The sequence below is a fragment of the Penicillium canescens genome, assembly GCF_028828765.1.
Source record: "Penicillium canescens strain IBT 15451 chromosome Unknown utg000008l_segment0_segment0, whole genome shotgun sequence".
Taxonomy (NCBI): Eukaryota; Fungi; Ascomycota; class Eurotiomycetes; order Eurotiales; family Aspergillaceae; genus Penicillium; species Penicillium canescens.
In genome coordinates, this window is record NW_026703970.1 from 902,936 (window position 1) to 921,136 (window position 18,201).

The window sequence follows — 18,201 nt, forward strand, 5'->3', positions numbered from 1 at the left end:
GCTGTATATTTGTGAGATGCTGGTAGGTCATGTTTTGCACTGTCTCAAGAATGTCGGTCGATACAATTTATAAGTTAGATATAAGGAGTAGATGAATATAGATGATGATTTGGAATGTTTTTGGCTTCATTTTCTCACGGAACGGTAGGTATATACACATGCTAGGCCAACATAACATCATCCAAAGGAAGAGTAGTCAACAGCGTAATGAAAAGAAAAAATGAAAATAAAATAAAACTTTCCAGCTCATCCCCTCATATCCACGCTGGAAAAAAAGACGATTCCCATCATAATTCATGAAATGAAGGGAGGAAAGGGGCTGGCGTGATAAACACACGCCTATTAGGACGGACTTTCTAATCAGGGAGGCTCTCTAAATATATATAAAAAATGGAAACGTGGGGTTGTGTCCAGATTTCCCCGGAAGAAAGATGGATGATCCGGGTTGTCCAAGAGAGAATATGTGCGGTGTCCGATGGTATGGTATGGTCTTGATGAAAACGCCCTCTCTCAAATCTCCCTCGCTTCTCTCATGTATGCGAGTCGTGCGAAGCACGAACTCGGTTCCCAGCCAGGGTCGATGACAGACCGGCTTGCGGTGTCGTCTCGATGAATATTTATAGAAATGTTGTTTATTCGTCATCGTCGTCGTGTTCCATGCGGTCTTCGTCGTTCATCCAGCCGCGGGACATTTCGACGGCCTTGGACCACTTTTTATACATGCGCCCGCTGGCTTTGGGGGTCATTTGGGGGTGAAGGACGCCCGATTGGCGCGGTTCATGTCCTTAAGCTCAGAGAAGTCTTTCCAAATGTCGATGGCGAAGCCGGCGGCGATCGCGGCTCCGAGGGCAGTGGTTTCGTGCATTGAGGGGCGCTCGACTGGGATTTGAATGATATCGGCTTGGGTCTGAACAGAAACAAGTTAGCAATGCCTAGACGTTGGTGAGATGTATACGTACCTGCATGCAAACGTCGGAATTACTCATGCCGCCATCGACGGCCAATTCCGTCAGACCCTTGCCACTGTCCATTGCCATGGCATCGAGGATAGCCTTTGTTTGGAAACAGGCTGCTTCCATGGTTGCACGGGCAATGTGCCCTTTTTGTGTGTGGGCGGTGATACCCCCTGGAAGACGTTAGCAAATGAACCTGGAAGACGCAGGGAAGGTCAACTTACAGATAGTTCCTTGGGCATCATCGATCCAGTAAGGAGCAAAGAGACCACTGAACGCTGTAACGAAAATGCAACCTCCATTATCAGGTACACTGGCGGCCAAATCACTGACTTTGCGCGAGTCACGGAAAAAGCCGAGGTTGTTCATTAAGAAAGACACACCACTACCCGCCACGGCCACACTCCCTTCCAGTGCATAGACAGGTTTGCGATCCCGACCCAGTTGGAAACCGACAGTACCTAGCAGACCGTGTTTTGAGATCACAGGCTTTTCGCCCACATTGTAGAGAAGGAAGCAACCAGTGCCATATGTGTTCTTGGCCATTCCAGGAGTGAATGCACAGTGGCCGACCAACGCTGAAGCCTGGTCACCTAGACAACTGGTGATGCGAACACCATCCAAGGGGCCTTCAACGATCCGACCAAAGCCCTCCGGGTCAGCCGAGGGAAGAATTTCTGGGAGACGGATCTTGGTCTTGTCAATGTCGAAGAATTTCAACAACCGATCGTCGTATTTGAGGGTTTCGAGGTTCATGAACATAGTCCGCGAGGCATTGGTCACATCAGTAACCAGACGCTTGTTCTGAGGGCCACCGTTGAGGTTGTAAATGAGCCAGGAATCGACGGTTCCGAATGCAGCCCGACCGTCATCATATGCTGACTTGACGTCGGGGAGATTGTCGAGCATCCATCGTAGTGTGACCGAGGAAGGGTATGTAGAGAGAGGGAGACCGCAAATATTGACGAGTTCATCCGCGCCGGGCTTGGCCTTGAGTTCACGCACCAGGTTGACAGTGCGGGTGTCGGTCCACGTGATAGCGTTGTGCAGGGGTTCGCCCGTCTCCCAGTCCCACACCAAGGCGGTCTCTCGTTGACTGGTGATGCCAACGGCTTCGATGTCGGATGCGTCGTGGCCAGCGGCAAGGAACGATTTCATGGCTTCTTCCATACAAATGTAGACCGACTCGACCAATTCGTAAGGGTCTTGTTCGTGCCATCTGTGGGGTGCGGGGCAAATCAATCCTGGGGTCTCTGATAAGATGTGAAGAAGGGGTTGTTGACACCTACCCTGGGTGCTCGTGAATCTGACGGAACTCGGTTTGATACTTGGCGACCGGGACGCCTGTGCAGTCGAAAATGATGAATCGAGTACTCGTCGTACCCTGGTCAATGGTACCAATGAACCGGTTCTTCAGATCACCAGGAACCTTATCCTCGTTCTGCAGTAGAGATCGGTCTCCATCGTCCTGCTGCTTTGGTCGGTAGTCGAGACTGGGACGTCGATGATGCCCCTCATGGGAAGGATGTTCTTCAGAGAGCTCAAAATCACCCGCGGGCTCCGAATCCCCATCAACGCTATCGTAGTCCAGTTCGAAAGGGTTCCGCATAGTGTATGTGAAATTAAGGCAAAAGTGGGAGAAAGGGCGAGCAGGTTTACGCCAGGATTTAAGGGAGGGGAAGAACTACGAGGTGGCGGTGATATGGGGGGGACCACAGCGTTGGCAGAAAAGTGGACCGTGACGTACCGGTGACCGGGCAACTTTGAGTGTTAGATTGGCGGTCACCAAGGTGGCGTAGGTAGAGGTAGAGGTAGAGGTGTAGGAGGTGGAGGTATAGGTATAGAGGTGAAGAGAGTAGAAGATATGTAAGTTAAAAGGGAAAGAAGGGGAAAAAGGAAGGGAGCTCTCCCACTTATCCAAAGGGGTGGGCCTAAGGAGGGGAGCCACAAATCCGGTTCGGGGTTTTTTTCTGATCAGAAGACCTCGTCACTCCCCCACTTCTTCTATACCTTCTATACTTCACTTATAATACCCCTTGGGCATCGAGCTATTCCCCCTTATATCTATTGAACTTATGCTTATTTCTCCTTTCTTTCAGACTATACTCCAGCTAAGCTCCTACTTCAGCTAGCCTCCATGCTATATACTCCATACTATGGCCTCCACATGTAGATCGAACACATGACACGATCCATTTTTGCCTAGTTCTAGAACCCCCCTTATTTTAGACCTTTGCAGATTACTTCCGATTCATGGAGAAATGCTGGAAAAATTAATTATTAATTTTTAGAGTAAGCCTACAGTAGGGCTAGGCGTCCCTAGATTCTAGTCGAGGCCAAGAACATTCGAATGCCCCTGGGGAACGGGAACCCGAACCCCTCTGCTCCCTACTTCTGGGGTTGATCATGCCTAGCATTAATTATCAATACGGTACATACGGTAACACTTAACACTGGCATTGGCATTATGTCCAAGGTCTTGGCCTGTTACCTATGATTTGATGACGTTTCCATCACGCCGTACCAGGTTCCCCAGTCTGGAGAACCGGTCTTGCCAATGTTTCATTGCCCTATAAGAGCCCACTATGGTCTAACGCGTGGAGGGGATCTGTCTGCCAGGGACAGGGACGTGCGAAAGTAGATCACACGAAGACGCAAAAATTCCCACTCGGCAAAATGGAATTCCACTGGAAAAAGAAAAGAAAAGAAAGGAATTGAGAAAAGAAATAGTGTCGATCTATGGATTCCAGCATGTTTTCTGGTGGCTATGTGCAACATGCAGGTTTTCTCGCTCTACCTTCCCGATCCAGTCGGGTATCTCATCTCGATTGTTTGTGTACTTCTTGTGTACCCGTGGACTTGGACTTGAAGAAAGACTTTGGACAAGTACCCTTTTCCACCACTAGTTATTGCTGATTATTACTATACAGGATTGTGACTAGTGTCTCCATAGTCGATCTCTAGTTGGATATTTTCGGCACCCCGTGACCCCCATGAATGTATCTATATTGAGCACATTCGTTTGTTATAGATTGAAAAAGCTGTTTCATTCAATGGTCATTTCAATATCAGAATGCATGTGTCATAATACCAAAGCACCAACACCAACAACATCCAAATACAGTCATAGACTATAAGTCCTTTCACAACCCCACTTGTATGTTAACAACCGCAACCCGACGCATTCGAAAACAGGTAAAAAAAGAGGTGAAAAAGAGAGGCCAAAGTAGGGCGAAAAAATGATTGGAACCGTATACTCGCTTCGACTGTCCAATACCTCATCAGTGGCACTGTATATTCGTTACGGTCCCCCGGGGCCCCAGAGGCCGTTATCCTTTTTATTCCCTCCTTGCTTGGGGGAATTCGGAGACCCGACGCCGATCTGCGGCAACCCGGTCTCTTGTGACCTGATAGTCGATCATTAATTCTCCCCTTTTCAGGTACTCCTGCAGATGTGCGATTGGGTGCCAAGCACGTGTTGCTCCGTTCTTTGAATATACTTTCCACTTACGAAGATTCCAAGATTGCCTTTACATCTCATCTTAACTTATCTCGTATAAGACTCAAAAAAACGTAGCGACTCTAGTCTCCAGCTATGGACACTCCAATTAACAAAAGAAAAATTTCAGTGGCCGCCCCTAGTGCGTTCTGCGTATATTCTACAGGAAATCACGGGTAATGCAAACAGAGGTTCTGTCTCAGGAGATCGAACTCCTCACCTTGTCAAAAGGCAATTTAGTCGGTCTCCTCGATCTCGCCACGGCGACGAGCATCAGCTTCCTCCTTCTCCTTCTTCTGGAGGAAGATCAGAGCGTTGATCTTGTCCTTGATGGTGTGCTCAGAGACGAGGGTCTGCTGGATCTGCTCACGGCCGATCAGGGTGGCAACAATGCTGGCACCGACAACGAAGGTCAGGACGAAGCGGTACATGCCGTACCAGTGGGGAGCACGGCCGGCAGCCGCGGCACGGGCATCGTTGTAGTACAGGAAGGTGAAGGCGAGGAACTGGCTGATCAGAGCGTACTCAACGGGGAACAGCAGAGTAGGCCAGGCCACAGCGGGGGCAATGACACCGGCAGCGTAGCGGCGGTAGCCGAACTTGCCGCCGTAGCCAGCCCACTCGAGACCCCAGTGGATGGCACCGAGGAAGGAGAGGATCTAACCGCAATGGGTAATTAGCAAATATGCAAACTTAGAGGGGCTTAGACTCGGAATTGGACTTACCACGGCACCGTAGCCAACCTGGATGGGCTCCAGCATGTGCAGCATCAGCTCAGCAGACTGGCCGGAGAAGATCAAGCCATCACCGAGAGAGGCGGCGCGGTTGATCTCGTAGGAGAGGTAGACGGTCTGCAGAGAGGTGGCCAAGTAGGGGACCACGCCGGCCATACCAAGGTAGAGAGCCTCCTTGGGGACGTGGCTCAGGCTGAAGGTCTCGCCGATAACTTTCTATACTCGCACAATCAGCATCCGTCCTAGGTTCAATGGTCGTCGCTTGATATAATTTGGAAAGTACGTACCGCCTCGGAACGCATACCCGCCATCACATCGATATCATCCTCATCCTTGCCCTATTTATGTCATCAGCCATTGAATCCCCTTGCGAATCACAATTCATATCCAAGTTCTTACGTGGGCGGAGGACGAAGAGAAGCGCACGAGAGCGGTGGTAACGGGCTTGTGGGCAGCAAGCGCGAAGCTCGGCGCGGAAGGACGGATCGCATTGCGGGCAGACGAGGTCATCTGAGCCTTGAAGATCTGGTTGCTCAGAGAAGAGCGAGCCACGGAGGCATTGGAGCTCGAGAGGGCGCGGAGCGCAGAGCGGGCAGCGAAGTTGCGGTACAGCATGGCGGGGATACAGCTTTTCGTGGTGGTCGGGTTAGCAAGATCGGAGAAGAAAAGCCTCGGGTCCGGCCGGATTGCAGGATCAACCCACCCAATTGGACTTTAAAAAAGCTGGCAAGGGGGTTTGAGAGTGGAGATGAGGGTATACACCCGGAAAATGACTTGGTCTCAAAGTCGAGGGCGTGGGTTTTCCGGGAGGGAGCAAATAAGAATATCCAGAAATGAAGTGACCGAGTGATGAGGTGTGGTCTGCTTTCGGGCGGACCGTAGCGACCCGAACTGCAAAGATGATAGCCTGAGGCAGACACCCGGGGCTCCGTGCTTATGCACGTGACCCGACAGCACGGGGGGCTGCGCCCTGGCTGACTCAGCAAAAGTTGGCAGGGAATCTACATACGTCACCTTTGGGGTAAACAAGTGTATCCATCAGTACAGTACGAGTAGGGGTTTGCTGTTGCTACATCTATGAATTGTATGTTTCAGGAAGTAGGCTGCAGGGAAATTAGTATTGGCCCCCGATTAGTACTAAGAGCTGGAAGGCCTGAGTATCGTGTACCATCAAGCAACTTTGGCAGGGCGGAAATCATAGCCGTGGTTGGCGTAACTAGCTGTACCCCGTCTGTATCGAGTACCTCCTCCATACCTTTGGGTAACGGATAGCACCTTTCCTCTCAACGGGCCATTGGCGTTGGATACCCAACCTCATTCTCTTAATTTAGCGCTGGTCCTTTTATCACATTCGATTAATTTACCTGACCACGATTCATTCAATACCGATCACTGCTCTCTTCTTGGAGGGGTTTGTTCCTCGGTATCGCGTGCCCCAGCCCGCTCTGGATGGCTTGATTGTCCCCCGTGTCCCAGGGTTCTCAACAGTGACGACGTAAGAACCTCACCGATGAGACCAACTCCCTGCCAACTTGAATCCGTTACTAACTCTCCAGCTACCCTGGATCTCAGACTGTCATCGAATCCCCGACTCACGCCATTGAACCGACATCCGCGCCGGCCATAGTGCCAATCCACCAGGCCCGGTCTACGGCCGCACGCCACAACCATGTTGGAAGGAGTAGTCGCTAACCTGCTCAACCGGTTCCTGGGGATATACGTTAAGAACTTTGACGCAAAGCAGCTCAACATTGGAATTTGGTCGGGCGACGTCAAACTACGGAATCTCGAGCTGCGCCGCGAAGCCCTTGACCAGCTACGCCTCCCTCTAAACGTCGTCGAAGGTCATCTCGGCGAGCTCACATTATCGATCCCTTGGTCTAACCTACGAGGAAAGCCGGTGAAGGTCGATATCGAAGATGTCTATTTGCTTGCAGCGCCAAGAGAGGATGCGGACTACGATCCGGAGGAGGAAGAAAGGAGAGCGAATGTTCTCAAGATGGAACGGATCGAGAGTGCTGAACTTCTGCGTGAGCGCAATGCAGAAGGCATGAGCCAGGAGGAGCAGCGCCGGAACCAGAGCTTCACGCAGAGCATGATCACGGCTGTTGTGGATAATCTGCAGATTTCCATCAAGAATGTGCATTTCCGTTACGAAGACTCTATCGCTTCACCTGGACACCCGTTCGCTGTCGGCTTGACCTTGAAGGAGCTCAGTGCTGTCAGCACAGACGGAGATTGGAACCCGACTTTTATCCAATCAGACTCCAGTGTCACACATAAGCTGGCTGTCCTTGGAGCGCTGTCCGTGTATTGGAATACAGATGCCACACTCCTCGGAACCGGACGAGGCTCTGATATCGGTGCAGAAGCCCAAGGCATCAGCCGCGAAGAATTAATGGAGAAACTCAGAACTGCGATTGACGCGGACGAAGGAAATCAGTTCATGCTTCGTCCCGTAAGTGGGCGTGCTGGACTTGAAATGGACAAATCGGGCAAATATGACCGTCCTGCCATCAAAGCGCGATTGCTCTTCGACGAGCTGGGTTTCGTCCTAGATGACAATCAATATCGTGATGCGCTGATGCTGGTCGACCTCTTCCATTACTTCATTCGCCATCAAGAGTACAAGAAGATCCAGCCCAAAGTCCCACCAAAGGAAAATCCCCGTGCTTGGATGAGATTTGCCGGTGAAGCTGTGCTCAGCAAGATCCATGAGCGCAACAGACGCTGGACCTGGGACTACATTAAGGAACGCCGGGATGACCGTATCGCATACATCGCCCTATTCAAGAAGAAAAAGAAGGAAGAACCCTTCACACCAGATGAAAGCAAGGAAATGGAGAGACTTGAGACGAAGCTCAGCTACGAGGATATCCGCTTCTGGCGATCACTTGCACGCAACCAATTACGGAAAGAGAACGTAGGCGTCAAGAAACCTGCGGCACAACAATCATGGTCCGAATGGTTCTGGGGCGCCAAGAAGGAGGAGTCTGAGGAGGCCGCTATGACCGATGAACAACGACAGGAGTTGTATAACGCCATCGATTGGGACGAAAAGAAAGCCATCGCTGAAAGCGTTGACGTCCCCCGTGAATGGGTTAAGCTTCAGGTCAACTGGAGTCTGAGGGCTGGCAGTTTCACGCTCAAACGGGACCCCCATGGCGCGGCCAATGAAGTCATGAAGCTAGTATTCGACAACTTCCGAGCCAAAGCTCTTCAACGCCCTGATTCCTATCTCCTTGATGTAGACCTTGGAGGATTGAAGATGTACGATGGTACCACCGCTGGAACTCTCTATCCCCAGATCGTCAAGGTCAAAGATTCTCTCCCCGAACCAAAAGTACAGGAGGCAAGTGAAGATGACGACGACCTTGCTTCGCAAGCAAGCGCGGATGACCTCGATGAAGACAGCCTGTTCCACTTGCAGCTTGAGAAGAACCCACTCGACAGCGATGCAGATTCAGCGGTAAAAGTCAAGCTCAAGAGTATTGAGGTTATTTACAACCCCAGATTCCTTGTCGGCATTGTCAAATTCTTCGAGCCACCTGAACGTCATATGGAGTCTATTGGTGCTCTTCTAGACACAGCAGGAGCCACTGTCGAAGGATTGCGACAGCAGACTCGGGCCGGTTTGGAGTTTGCTCTTGAAGAGCACAAGAAGGTTGACGCGCAGTTTGACATTCATGCACCCTTGATCATTGTCCCAGAAAGCATCACTCAACCAAGTTCACTTTGCTTGATTATCGACGCAGGTCACGCTAGTGTCAACAGCGAACTGGTCGACCGTCAGGCCATGCGAGACCTCCAGTCCAAGCAAAAAAGGCAGTACGAAGAGGAAGACTACAAGCAACTCGAACATCTCCTGTACGATCGATTCCTAATCAAACTGGATTCCACGCAAGTCCTCATTGGACCCGGCGTTGATTCAACCAAAGCGCAGCTTAACACCAATGTCGAATCCAGAAACTTCCATATCATCGACCGCATCAATGTGGATTTCGCCCTGGAAATGTGTATCGTGCCGAAGGTGACCCAGCTTACCCGAACGCGTATTTCTGGACATCTGCCAGAACTACATGCGTCCATGTCAGATACCAAATACAAGGGCCTGATGAAACTAATCGATATTGCGATCCCGCAATTCGACGCAGGCAACACTTCCTCAGATTCAAAGACTGCAGCCGCAGCCAAGGAAGATGCAGCCACACGAGCTAGATCAGCATCTTTCCATGCGTCGGCTCTCCGAGATCTTCCCGTTGTTGATGATGACGACGAAGCTGAAATGGCGATTGAGCAGTCCAAGAAGACTGTGGACACTCCTACCAACATCCATCGCCGAGACTTCGAATTCAAGTTCACTGTTGGTCGTCTTCGTGGTTCGCTCTCTCGCTCTGACCCCCATGATCCACAAAAGGATCATTTGCTTGTTGAGTTGGTTGCTGAAGGGTTCGAGTTGGACTTCTACATGCGTCCTTATGACATGGTTGCTGAAGTTGTCCTAAAATCATTGAGCGTAGATGATTACATCGAAGAGAATCCCGTCCCTGAGTTCAAGAGAATCATCTCGTCGAAGGGCTTTGATGCCGACGAAGACAAGGATCTCTTCCTGCTGAAGATGGTGCGGGTCAAGCCTGAGTCTCCTGAGTTCGAATCAACGTACGAAGGTGTCGCCATGAACCTTGACATATCGGTTTCAACCATTAACCTTGTCGTGACGAGGAAGACGCTTCTCACGCTGTTGGACTTCATCTTGCTTACGTTCACGAACCCTCAACAACCGGCCAGCCAAAGCCTGGAAACTGACAAGGTCATCGAGGGGACACCCGAAGTGGAAGAAAAACCCCAGCCGGCTGGAAAACTTCGCATCAGGGCTAACCTGAAGAGTATTGCACTCATCCTCAACAACGATGGAGTCCGCTTGGCAACCTTGAGTCTACATACGGCCGATGTTGGAATTTTCCTTGTGGGTGCCTCTATGCTCATCCAGTCTCGGATCGGCAGTCTGACCCTGGTCGACGATGTCAACCTGGGCGCTGCAGAGGATTCTGATATTCGGCGCCTCCTGACAATTGAAGGAGATAACTTCGCCGACTTCAGGTATGAGACCTTTGATCCTGAAAGCGACACCTATCCTGGCTATGATTCGGAGGTCTATCTGCGGTCTGGTTCAATCAAGATCAATTTCTTGGAGGAGCCTTACCGGAAGATCATCAACTTCCTTGTTAAGTTCGGCAAAATGCAAGCCATTTTCAATGCTGCTCGCCAGGCTGCTGCCAACCAGGCCAATTCGTTGCAAGAGAATGCTTCGCGGATGAGACTCGATGTTGTTGTCAAGACTCCGATTGTGGTCTTCCCACGTGTGATGATGGATGATCGCCCTCGAGACACGATCACTGCTCACCTTGGTGAGATCTATGCCAAGAATGAGTTTATCCCTATGGACGAAGGAAAGGACAGCCCTGCTGTCAACGTGATCTCTACCGGTGTTCGAAACATCCGCCTTACCTCTAATTTCCATTTCGAAGATGACACAGCTGAAGAGCTTGAGATGATTCAAAAGGTCAATCTCGAGTTCAGTATCTGCTACTTGGAGCACCAAGCGAACAACCCACGCCCGGATATGGAAATCGAGGGCTCTCTCTCCCCGATCAATCTTCGAATCTCCCAGAGCCAGCTTAAATTCTTGCTGGAATTGTCCAAGACGATACCGGGCGCCTTTGCCACGGATGCCGAGCAACAAGAACTTGAGGCTATGGAGTCTCTGCCCTCTTCGGTGACTGAACCCACGAGGGAGGCTACTTCGAAGGTCGTCCAGACACTGCAGAGTCCGGAGGGAACATCCACCGATGACGATGAGAACAAAGAGACTTGGGTCCGACTGGACATGATCTTCAAGGTCGACAGCGTTGGGTTGGAGCTTATCCTTGCAAATGACAACCAGCCCGTCGGCCGCCTGGAGGACTCGAGCCTATCCAAGTTCTCCCTCAATGATACCAGAGTCAAGCTGCGTATGTTGACAGATGGATCATTGGAGTCGGAGCTCCTCATCCATTCATTCTCTATCCGCGATAGCCGCAAGCAGGATTCCAACAAGTTCAGAAACATCATGTCTTTGATCAACAACGATGTGCAGCAGCAGTTCATGGCGAGCGTCTCCATGTCTCCAGGACCAGAAAAGCATCTCATTGCCATGTTGACAATTGACAGTCCCCGCATCATGTTTGCCTTGGATTATCTGTCAGCCTTGCAGTCATTCAGCCAATCTGCATTTGCCTCCGAAGAGCCAGCAGAGGTCGTGGAGGAAGAGAGCGAGACCCCTGAGGAGTCAGAAACAGGTTCCGTTACCGCTGCCAGCTCTGATAAGGCTATAACCGAGGCTCCTTCCGGTGAGGTTGCAGGGGCATCAATGACCGTGTCGTTCCGGGTGAACCTTGTCGATGCCCAAGTGATCATGGTCGCCAATCCTACCATCCCCCACTCTGAAGCTATCGTTCTTGGTACCAAGGAGGTCCTTATCTCCCATCAAAATGTCTCAACTCTACAGATTCAGAAGGTAGGCATGTTCTTGTGCCGCATGGATAAGTTTGAGACGTCTCGTCTCCGAATTCTTGATGACTTCACGCTTGAAATGTCTGTCGATAGCCGAGCGCAAGAAAAGGGATCTGCCTTGACATCCATTGAAGTGCATCTTGAGCCTTTGGTTCTTCGCTTGTCTTTGCGTGATATCCTGATGGCAATTCAAATTGTCAACAAGGCTTCCGAGATGAGGGCTCAGAATGCCCAGCACGTCGAAGGCGGAGAGGCGAAGAAGATCTCCGATGCCAAGAGCACTAGAGCGCGCTCTGCTAGTAAAACGTCCATGACTGTTGCCAATAGGGCTCGGCGTCTGAGCCAATCTGGCGGACACCACGATCAAACAGCTACACCAAGGAGCTCGGTTGTCCTCAAGCGGGAAGAGTTGTCTGCCAAGATTGACGGTGTTCGAGTCATTCTGATTGGCGATCTCCATGATCTACCTTTGCTAGACTGGAGCGTCAAGAAATTCAACGTTGACGTGCGCGACTGGTCGTCCACTTTGAACGCTGATACTAACTTCGAGACGTTCTTGAATGTTTACAACTTCTCGAAGTCAGCCTGGGAGCCGTTGATCGAGCCCTGGCAACTTGGATTCCACATGGCCAAGGAGGTCAACCCGGATATCTTCTCTATCGATGCATACTCCCACAAGACTATGGAGCTCACCGTGACATCTGCTACCATTGCGCTTGCCTCGAAGTCATTCCAATTCCTTTCTACCGTCGAGGATGTGCTTTCCAAGCCAAGAGGCGCCGATGCCCCATACAGAATCCGCAACTACACTGGTTTTGACCTCAGAGTTTGGGCCGATGTTAGTGCTGGAGAGGATGGACCGGCGGCGAAGTTGAGCGACGGAGAGGAATCGCCCTGGCGATTTGAAGACTCCACAGCTATCCGTGAGACACTGACGCCAGAAGGCCACGGTGGAGTGGTTGGTGTCAAGCTGGAGGGAAGTGGATTCGATAGCGTCAGCCGCATTCCTGTCGTTCGCGAAGGCGAGACAGTGTATGCTCTCAAGCCAAAGCAAGAGAATGTCCTCCACCGCCTGCTCGTGGAGGTCAAACTAGGACAAGATAACGTCAAGTATATCACCTTCCGCTCGCCGCTTCTTATCGAGAACAACACACAGATCCCCGTCGAACTGGGTGTCTTCAGCCCTGGAGAAGGCCACTTGTTGAAGATTGAGAAGATCCTGCCGGGCGATGCTCGACCAGCACCTGTTGGGTCAGCTTACCTTCATTCCGTCGTTATTCGGCCTGATCAGGGCTTCGGCTATGACTGGTCAAATGAGCAACTGTTCTGGAAAGACCTCATTCGTCGACCCACGCGAACTGTCAAGTGTGTCAGCGAGAGTGGACAACAGGCCCCGCCATTCTACTTCCAAGTCAATGCCACCTTTGACAGCAAGGACTCGCTTACCGGAGTGTATCCCTACATGAGGGTCCGAATCTTTGCTCCTGTGGAGATCCAGAACCTTCTGCCGTACGATTTCAAGTATCGCATCTATGACAAGAATACAAAGAAGGATTGGACAAACTTCCTGAGAAAGGGTGGAGTGAGCCCGGTCCACGTTGTTGAACTATCTCACCTTCTGTTGCTCAGCATTGATTTGGAGGATACAGTCTTCCGACAGAGCGAATTTGCCATTGTCAATGGCAATGCCCAGGACTACCGCAGGGAGCATACCTTGTCTCTTAAGGATGAACGAGGTCTTCAGCTAAAGTTGCAGCTTCACTACTTCAACATCCCCAACAGTGGCGGTGCTTTCAAGGTTTCTGTGTACAGTCCATACCTTGTTCTGAACAAGACTGGTCTTCCTATGGACATCCAGAGCAAGGCATTCCTCCAGTCTGCGAGAAATGCAGCAGGCCAAGGACTCAGAGTCGACCCCAGAGAGGGCGGCCGTGCGCTGCCATACATGTACTCCTATGCCAATGAGGACCAAAGAAACCGATCTATCATGAAGGTCGGCGACTCCGCATGGAGCAAGCCACAGAGTTTCGAGGCTATTGGTAGTACGTTCGAGGTCGTCTTCCCTGACCGTCAAGGCAGATCTGAGTTCCATTCTGGTGTCTCTGTTGCCGAAGGCGAGGGCAAGTACAAGCTGACCAAGGTGGTTACCCTCGCACCGCGCTTCATTCTGAAGAGCAAGCTCAACGAGGATCTCTTGGTGCGCGAGCCGGGTTCATCCAACGTTCTCCAGATCCAGAGTGGGGAGTTGGTTCCACTTCACTTCCTTCGTCAAGTCGCAGAGAAGCAGCTTTGCCTGTGTTTCCCAGGCGTCAACAACCAGTGGTCTTCTCCGTTCAATATCGCAGACGTTGGCACCGTTCACGTCAAGTTGGCCAAGGCAAATCAGCGCCAGAAGCTGATCAAGGCCGATATAATCATGGAAGGAGCAACTCTCTTCCTGCACTTCAGTTTCGAGTCTCGTAACTGGCCTTTCTCGATGCGCAATGAAAGTGACACCGAATTCATCTTCTACCAAGCCAATCCCAACGTGGAAGATGATGAAGATGACCAGACTAGCGGCTGGAGACCGATCCGGTACCGCATTCCTCCGCGCAGTATCATGCCATATGCATGGGACTACCCGGCGACGAAGAACAAGTCGCTTGTGTTGACCTGCCAGGGCAAAGAACGACACATCAAGCTTGCTGAGATCGGAAATCTGATCCCAATGCGGATTCCACCATCACAGCCTGGTGGGTACCAGAAAATCATTGACATCAATATTGCGGCCGATGGTCCCACCCAGACTCTCGTGTTGTCCAACTTTAAGCCATCAAAGAGTATGTACAAGCAACAAAGAGGGCAGTCCTCACAGACAGGCACCGGCACTGGATTCGAGGTCAAGGAAATGAACTCGGATGTCAATTTCAAGGCCCAGCTTCGTCTTGGTGGAATTGGTATCTCTTTGATCAACCAGAACCTGAAGGAGCTGCTCTATCTCACTTTCCGTGAGATTGAGATCAAGTTCAGGGAATCGAAATTGTACCAAACTCTCAACACTACGATCAAGTGGATCCAGATCGATAACCAGCTCTACGGTGGTATCTTCCCCATCTTGCTTTACCCCAGTGTTGTTCCAAAGACTGGCAAGGAAATGGAGGCACACCCGATCTTCCATACAATGGTGACTCGGGTCAAGGACGACTCCTATGGTGTTCTGTATATCAAGTATGCCACTTTGCTCTTGCAGCAAATGACTCTGGAGCTGGATGAAGACTTCGTCTTTGCCATGCTTGACTTTGTCAAGATCCCCGGTGCGTCATGGACCGAAGAGCAAGAGGGCACACTGTGCGACGAAGACCTCAATATCCCAGAGCCTCAACAGGCAGATAACGGTCAAGATGTGTACTTCGAGCTTCTTCATCTCCAGCCTATGCAAATGGACATTTCGTTCATGCGCACTGAGCGCGTCAACGTGGAGGATGCCATGCAGCCTTCCAACCCATTGATGTTCTTTGTCAACGTCATGACAATGTCAATGGGCAATGTCAACGATGCCCCTGTTCGACTCAATGCCCTGATGCTCGAGAACGCCCGTGTTTCCTTCCCCAGACTGGTCGGCAACATCCGCGCGCACTACACTCAAGAGTTCCTCCGCCAGATCCATATCATTCTCGGCTCAGCTGATTTCCTGGGTAACCCTGTCGGTTTGTTCAACAACGTCAGTTCGGGTGTTGCTGCCATCTTCTATGAGCCATACCAGGGTCTGGTCATGACGGATCGACCCCAAGAGCTAGGAATTGGTATCGCCAAGGGTGCCACAAGCTTCGTCAAGAAATCTGTTTTCGGTTTCTCTGATAGTATGGCTAAGCTCACTGGAAGTATGTCCAAGGGTCTCGCGGCTGCTACCCTTGATAAGGAGTTCCAGACCCAACGACGGATGTCCAAGGTCCGCAATCGTCCCAAGCATGCGCTGTACGGAATCACGGCTGGTGGAAATGCATTCGCCACCAGCTTGGCCAGTGGTATTGGCGGTCTGGCGCGCCATCCATTGCAGGGCGCCGAGAAGGAAGGTATTCAAGGATTCTTCAAGGGCGTTGGAAAGGGTGTTCTTGGACTCGCCACCAAGCCAGCAATTGGTGCTTTCGACCTTGCTTCTAGTAAGTTAAAGCACATTCTTCCTCTAATATTCACAGCTAACATGTCTTCTTCGCAGATCTTGCCGAAGGCGTGCGCAACACCACAACCGTCTTCGATGCAGAGGGTCTTGATCGCGTTCGACTGACACGTTTCATTGGCACTGATGGTATCGTCCGCCCGTACTCCCAGCGGGAAGCTCTCGGTCAATTCTGGCTGAAGACAACCGACGATGGCAAATACTTCAACGAGGACTACATCGCCCACCTGGAACTTCCTGGCCGGGACATGCTGGTCCTACTGACGTACGCGCGTATCATGCTCGTTCGCACAAAGAAGCTCTACACAGAGTGGGACATTCGCCTCACAGACATCCAGACTATTTCCAAGGAGCGCACGGGAATGAGCATTACTCTCAAAGGTGGTGCGAATGGGCCTTTCATCCCCGTGCAGGACGAGAGTTCGCGCAACTGGCTGTATAGGCAGATTGCTGTCGGTGAGTACTCTTAAACCTATATTGGATTTATGATTCAAGCTAACTGACCTCCTAGCGGTCAATGCTTTCAACGAGAAGTATAATGCCAGGGGATAGAGAATGAGAGTTATCCCCCAAAGTTTCTTAATGATATCATGAGATGAACGGCTTCCATTTTTGGGCGGGATTATCAACTGGTTACCGTTCCATTCTATTCACGTACATACCTTGCTTAATGTTTTTTGTTCTTGCCTGTTTCTATGGCCTTGTTTTGTTTTCTTGTACACAGCGATGAATCACCTTTGTTTTAATTGGTTTAACTGTCTGGAATAGAGTAGAAATTGAATCATTGCGAATGCTAGAGCTACAATTTGTAAGACAGTAATTAACGTTAGACTAAACTAAGCTATCTCGTGCATCTTCCGGCAAGTGGGACCGAATACGACATGACACTTGAGTCATCTGGAAGTATATCCCGCTCATAGCCGACCCTGAAATCCTCATAACCCCCGAGTTCCCTCGACTCAAATTCAACTTCAACTTCACCAGTACCATCATGGCTACTCAAACCCCCGACTACCACCTCATTGGTCTCTACACCCGGTACTCCAGTACGTAGAACAAGAACAACCCAAAAGGACCTCATGAATCATCACTAACCAAGAACCCCCAGGTTGGACAGCCCGCGTAGAAGCCGTGCTGGAGTACTTCAAAATCCCACACACGCACCAATTCATCAAATTCTCCGAAGTATACCAATCCCACCCAGCAGCATATACGAACCCTCAACCCAACATTCCCAAGCATATCTACTACATCCATCCACCAGAAAAACAAAAACAAGTATATACCCTACCATAACCCATAAACTAACAAACAAAAACCCCTCAAACAGATAAAAACCCACTCCCCAACCGGCCTAGTCCCAATCCTGCAAGTGAACACCCTAAACACAACAATAAGCGACAGCCTCTCGATCTGCGAATTCCTCGCAGAATCCCACCCAGAGCTCGCCCTATGGCCCCGAGACCGCAGACTGCGCGCCCTAGCCCGCACAGCGGCCTCGCAGATGCATTCCGGGTTCTCGGTGTTGCGAAAAACATTCCCTACGAACTTCCTCGCGCGGTATACGGGTAATGTGCCGATTCCCGAGGATGCGATGGCTGAGATTGAGCGCATGTTTGGGATTTGGGATGCTGCTAGACTTGTTACTAAGAAGAGACTGAGTGAGTTGGGCGAGGAGGATGGGGGTTTTTTGTTCGGGGGTTTTCTGTTGCTGATGCTTTCTTTTGGCCGATTCTTTGGGTACGTTGCTCCCTTTTGTTTGCTTCGTGTGTTTTGCTGATTTGCTGACTTGATGATTTGTTAGCGATTCCGCTCGTATGGCGTTCCTTTGGATGCTGCCGGTCCTGATGCTCTGGCTTGGATGGAGAAGATGTGGAGTGATCCTGTTTTTAGGGCTTTGGGGGATCGGTATTATGGGCAGGCTAAGGACCCTGGGTCGCAGATTGCGCATTATGATGATATCTTCCGGGGTAGGGAGGATATTCAGTATAGCCTTTTCCCGCAGGAGTGGACCTTTTCTGTTACCGAAAAGTGAGAGGCAGTGTTTGATGGGATTTCGGGATTCGGGACTTATAGTCCAAGATATTAGTTGACTACATAAGTTTCATTGGAAAAGGTATGGATCTGATAATGCGTTATGGATAGCAGAGAAGTACCTATACAGTTTCAGGTGTAGTAAGAGTCATCTGTCGCGACACCAACGCCATCCCTTTAGCTGGAATCAGTGGATTGTATGTACACAGGGTCAAAACATAGGAGAAACACCGATAACGATATGCAAGCACCAAAAAGCGTATATGTGCAGAG

General features: G+C 50.7%; 4 protein-coding genes across 4 annotated transcripts; 2 read left to right on the forward strand and 2 right to left on the reverse strand.

The window, feature by feature from the left end:
• Positions 1-108: 108 nt before the first annotated feature.
• Positions 109-2,824, reverse strand: N7446_011203 (glycerol kinase). The gene is made up of 4 exons (XM_058519945.1): positions 2,243-2,824; positions 1,178-2,172; positions 960-1,126; positions 109-907 (listed from the first exon to the last, which is right to left on the reverse strand). Exons 1-4 carry the CDS (start codon positions 2,560-2,562, stop codon positions 743-745), a joined length of 1,647 nt encoding a protein of 548 aa, XP_058367469.1. The 5' UTR covers positions 2,563-2,824; the 3' UTR covers positions 109-742.
• A 1,864-nt stretch (positions 2,825-4,688) lies between these two features.
• Positions 4,689-5,801, reverse strand: N7446_011204 (DUF3429 domain-containing protein; the record flags this gene model as incomplete). Its single annotated transcript, XM_058519946.1, has 4 exons — positions 4,689-5,111; positions 5,178-5,402; positions 5,474-5,524; positions 5,586-5,801. 4 exons carry the CDS (start codon positions 5,799-5,801, stop codon positions 4,689-4,691), a joined length of 915 nt encoding a protein of 304 aa, XP_058367470.1.
• Positions 5,802-6,855: 1,054 nt separating this feature from the next.
• N7446_011205 (membrane morphogenesis protein VPS13) lies at positions 6,856-16,446 on the forward strand (the record flags this gene model as incomplete). The annotated part of the gene is made up of 3 exons (XM_058519947.1): positions 6,856-15,877; positions 15,934-16,350; positions 16,406-16,446. 3 exons carry the CDS (start codon positions 6,856-6,858, stop codon positions 16,444-16,446), a joined length of 9,480 nt encoding a protein of 3,159 aa, XP_058367471.1.
• A 439-nt stretch (positions 16,447-16,885) lies between these two features.
• Positions 16,886-17,929, forward strand: N7446_011206 (uncharacterized protein; the record flags this gene model as incomplete). The annotated part of the gene is made up of 5 exons (XM_058519948.1): positions 16,886-16,940; positions 17,003-17,172; positions 17,225-17,634; positions 17,699-17,771; positions 17,837-17,929. 5 exons carry the CDS (start codon positions 16,886-16,888, stop codon positions 17,927-17,929), a joined length of 801 nt encoding a protein of 266 aa, XP_058367472.1.
• Positions 17,930-18,201: the final 272 nt, after the last annotated feature.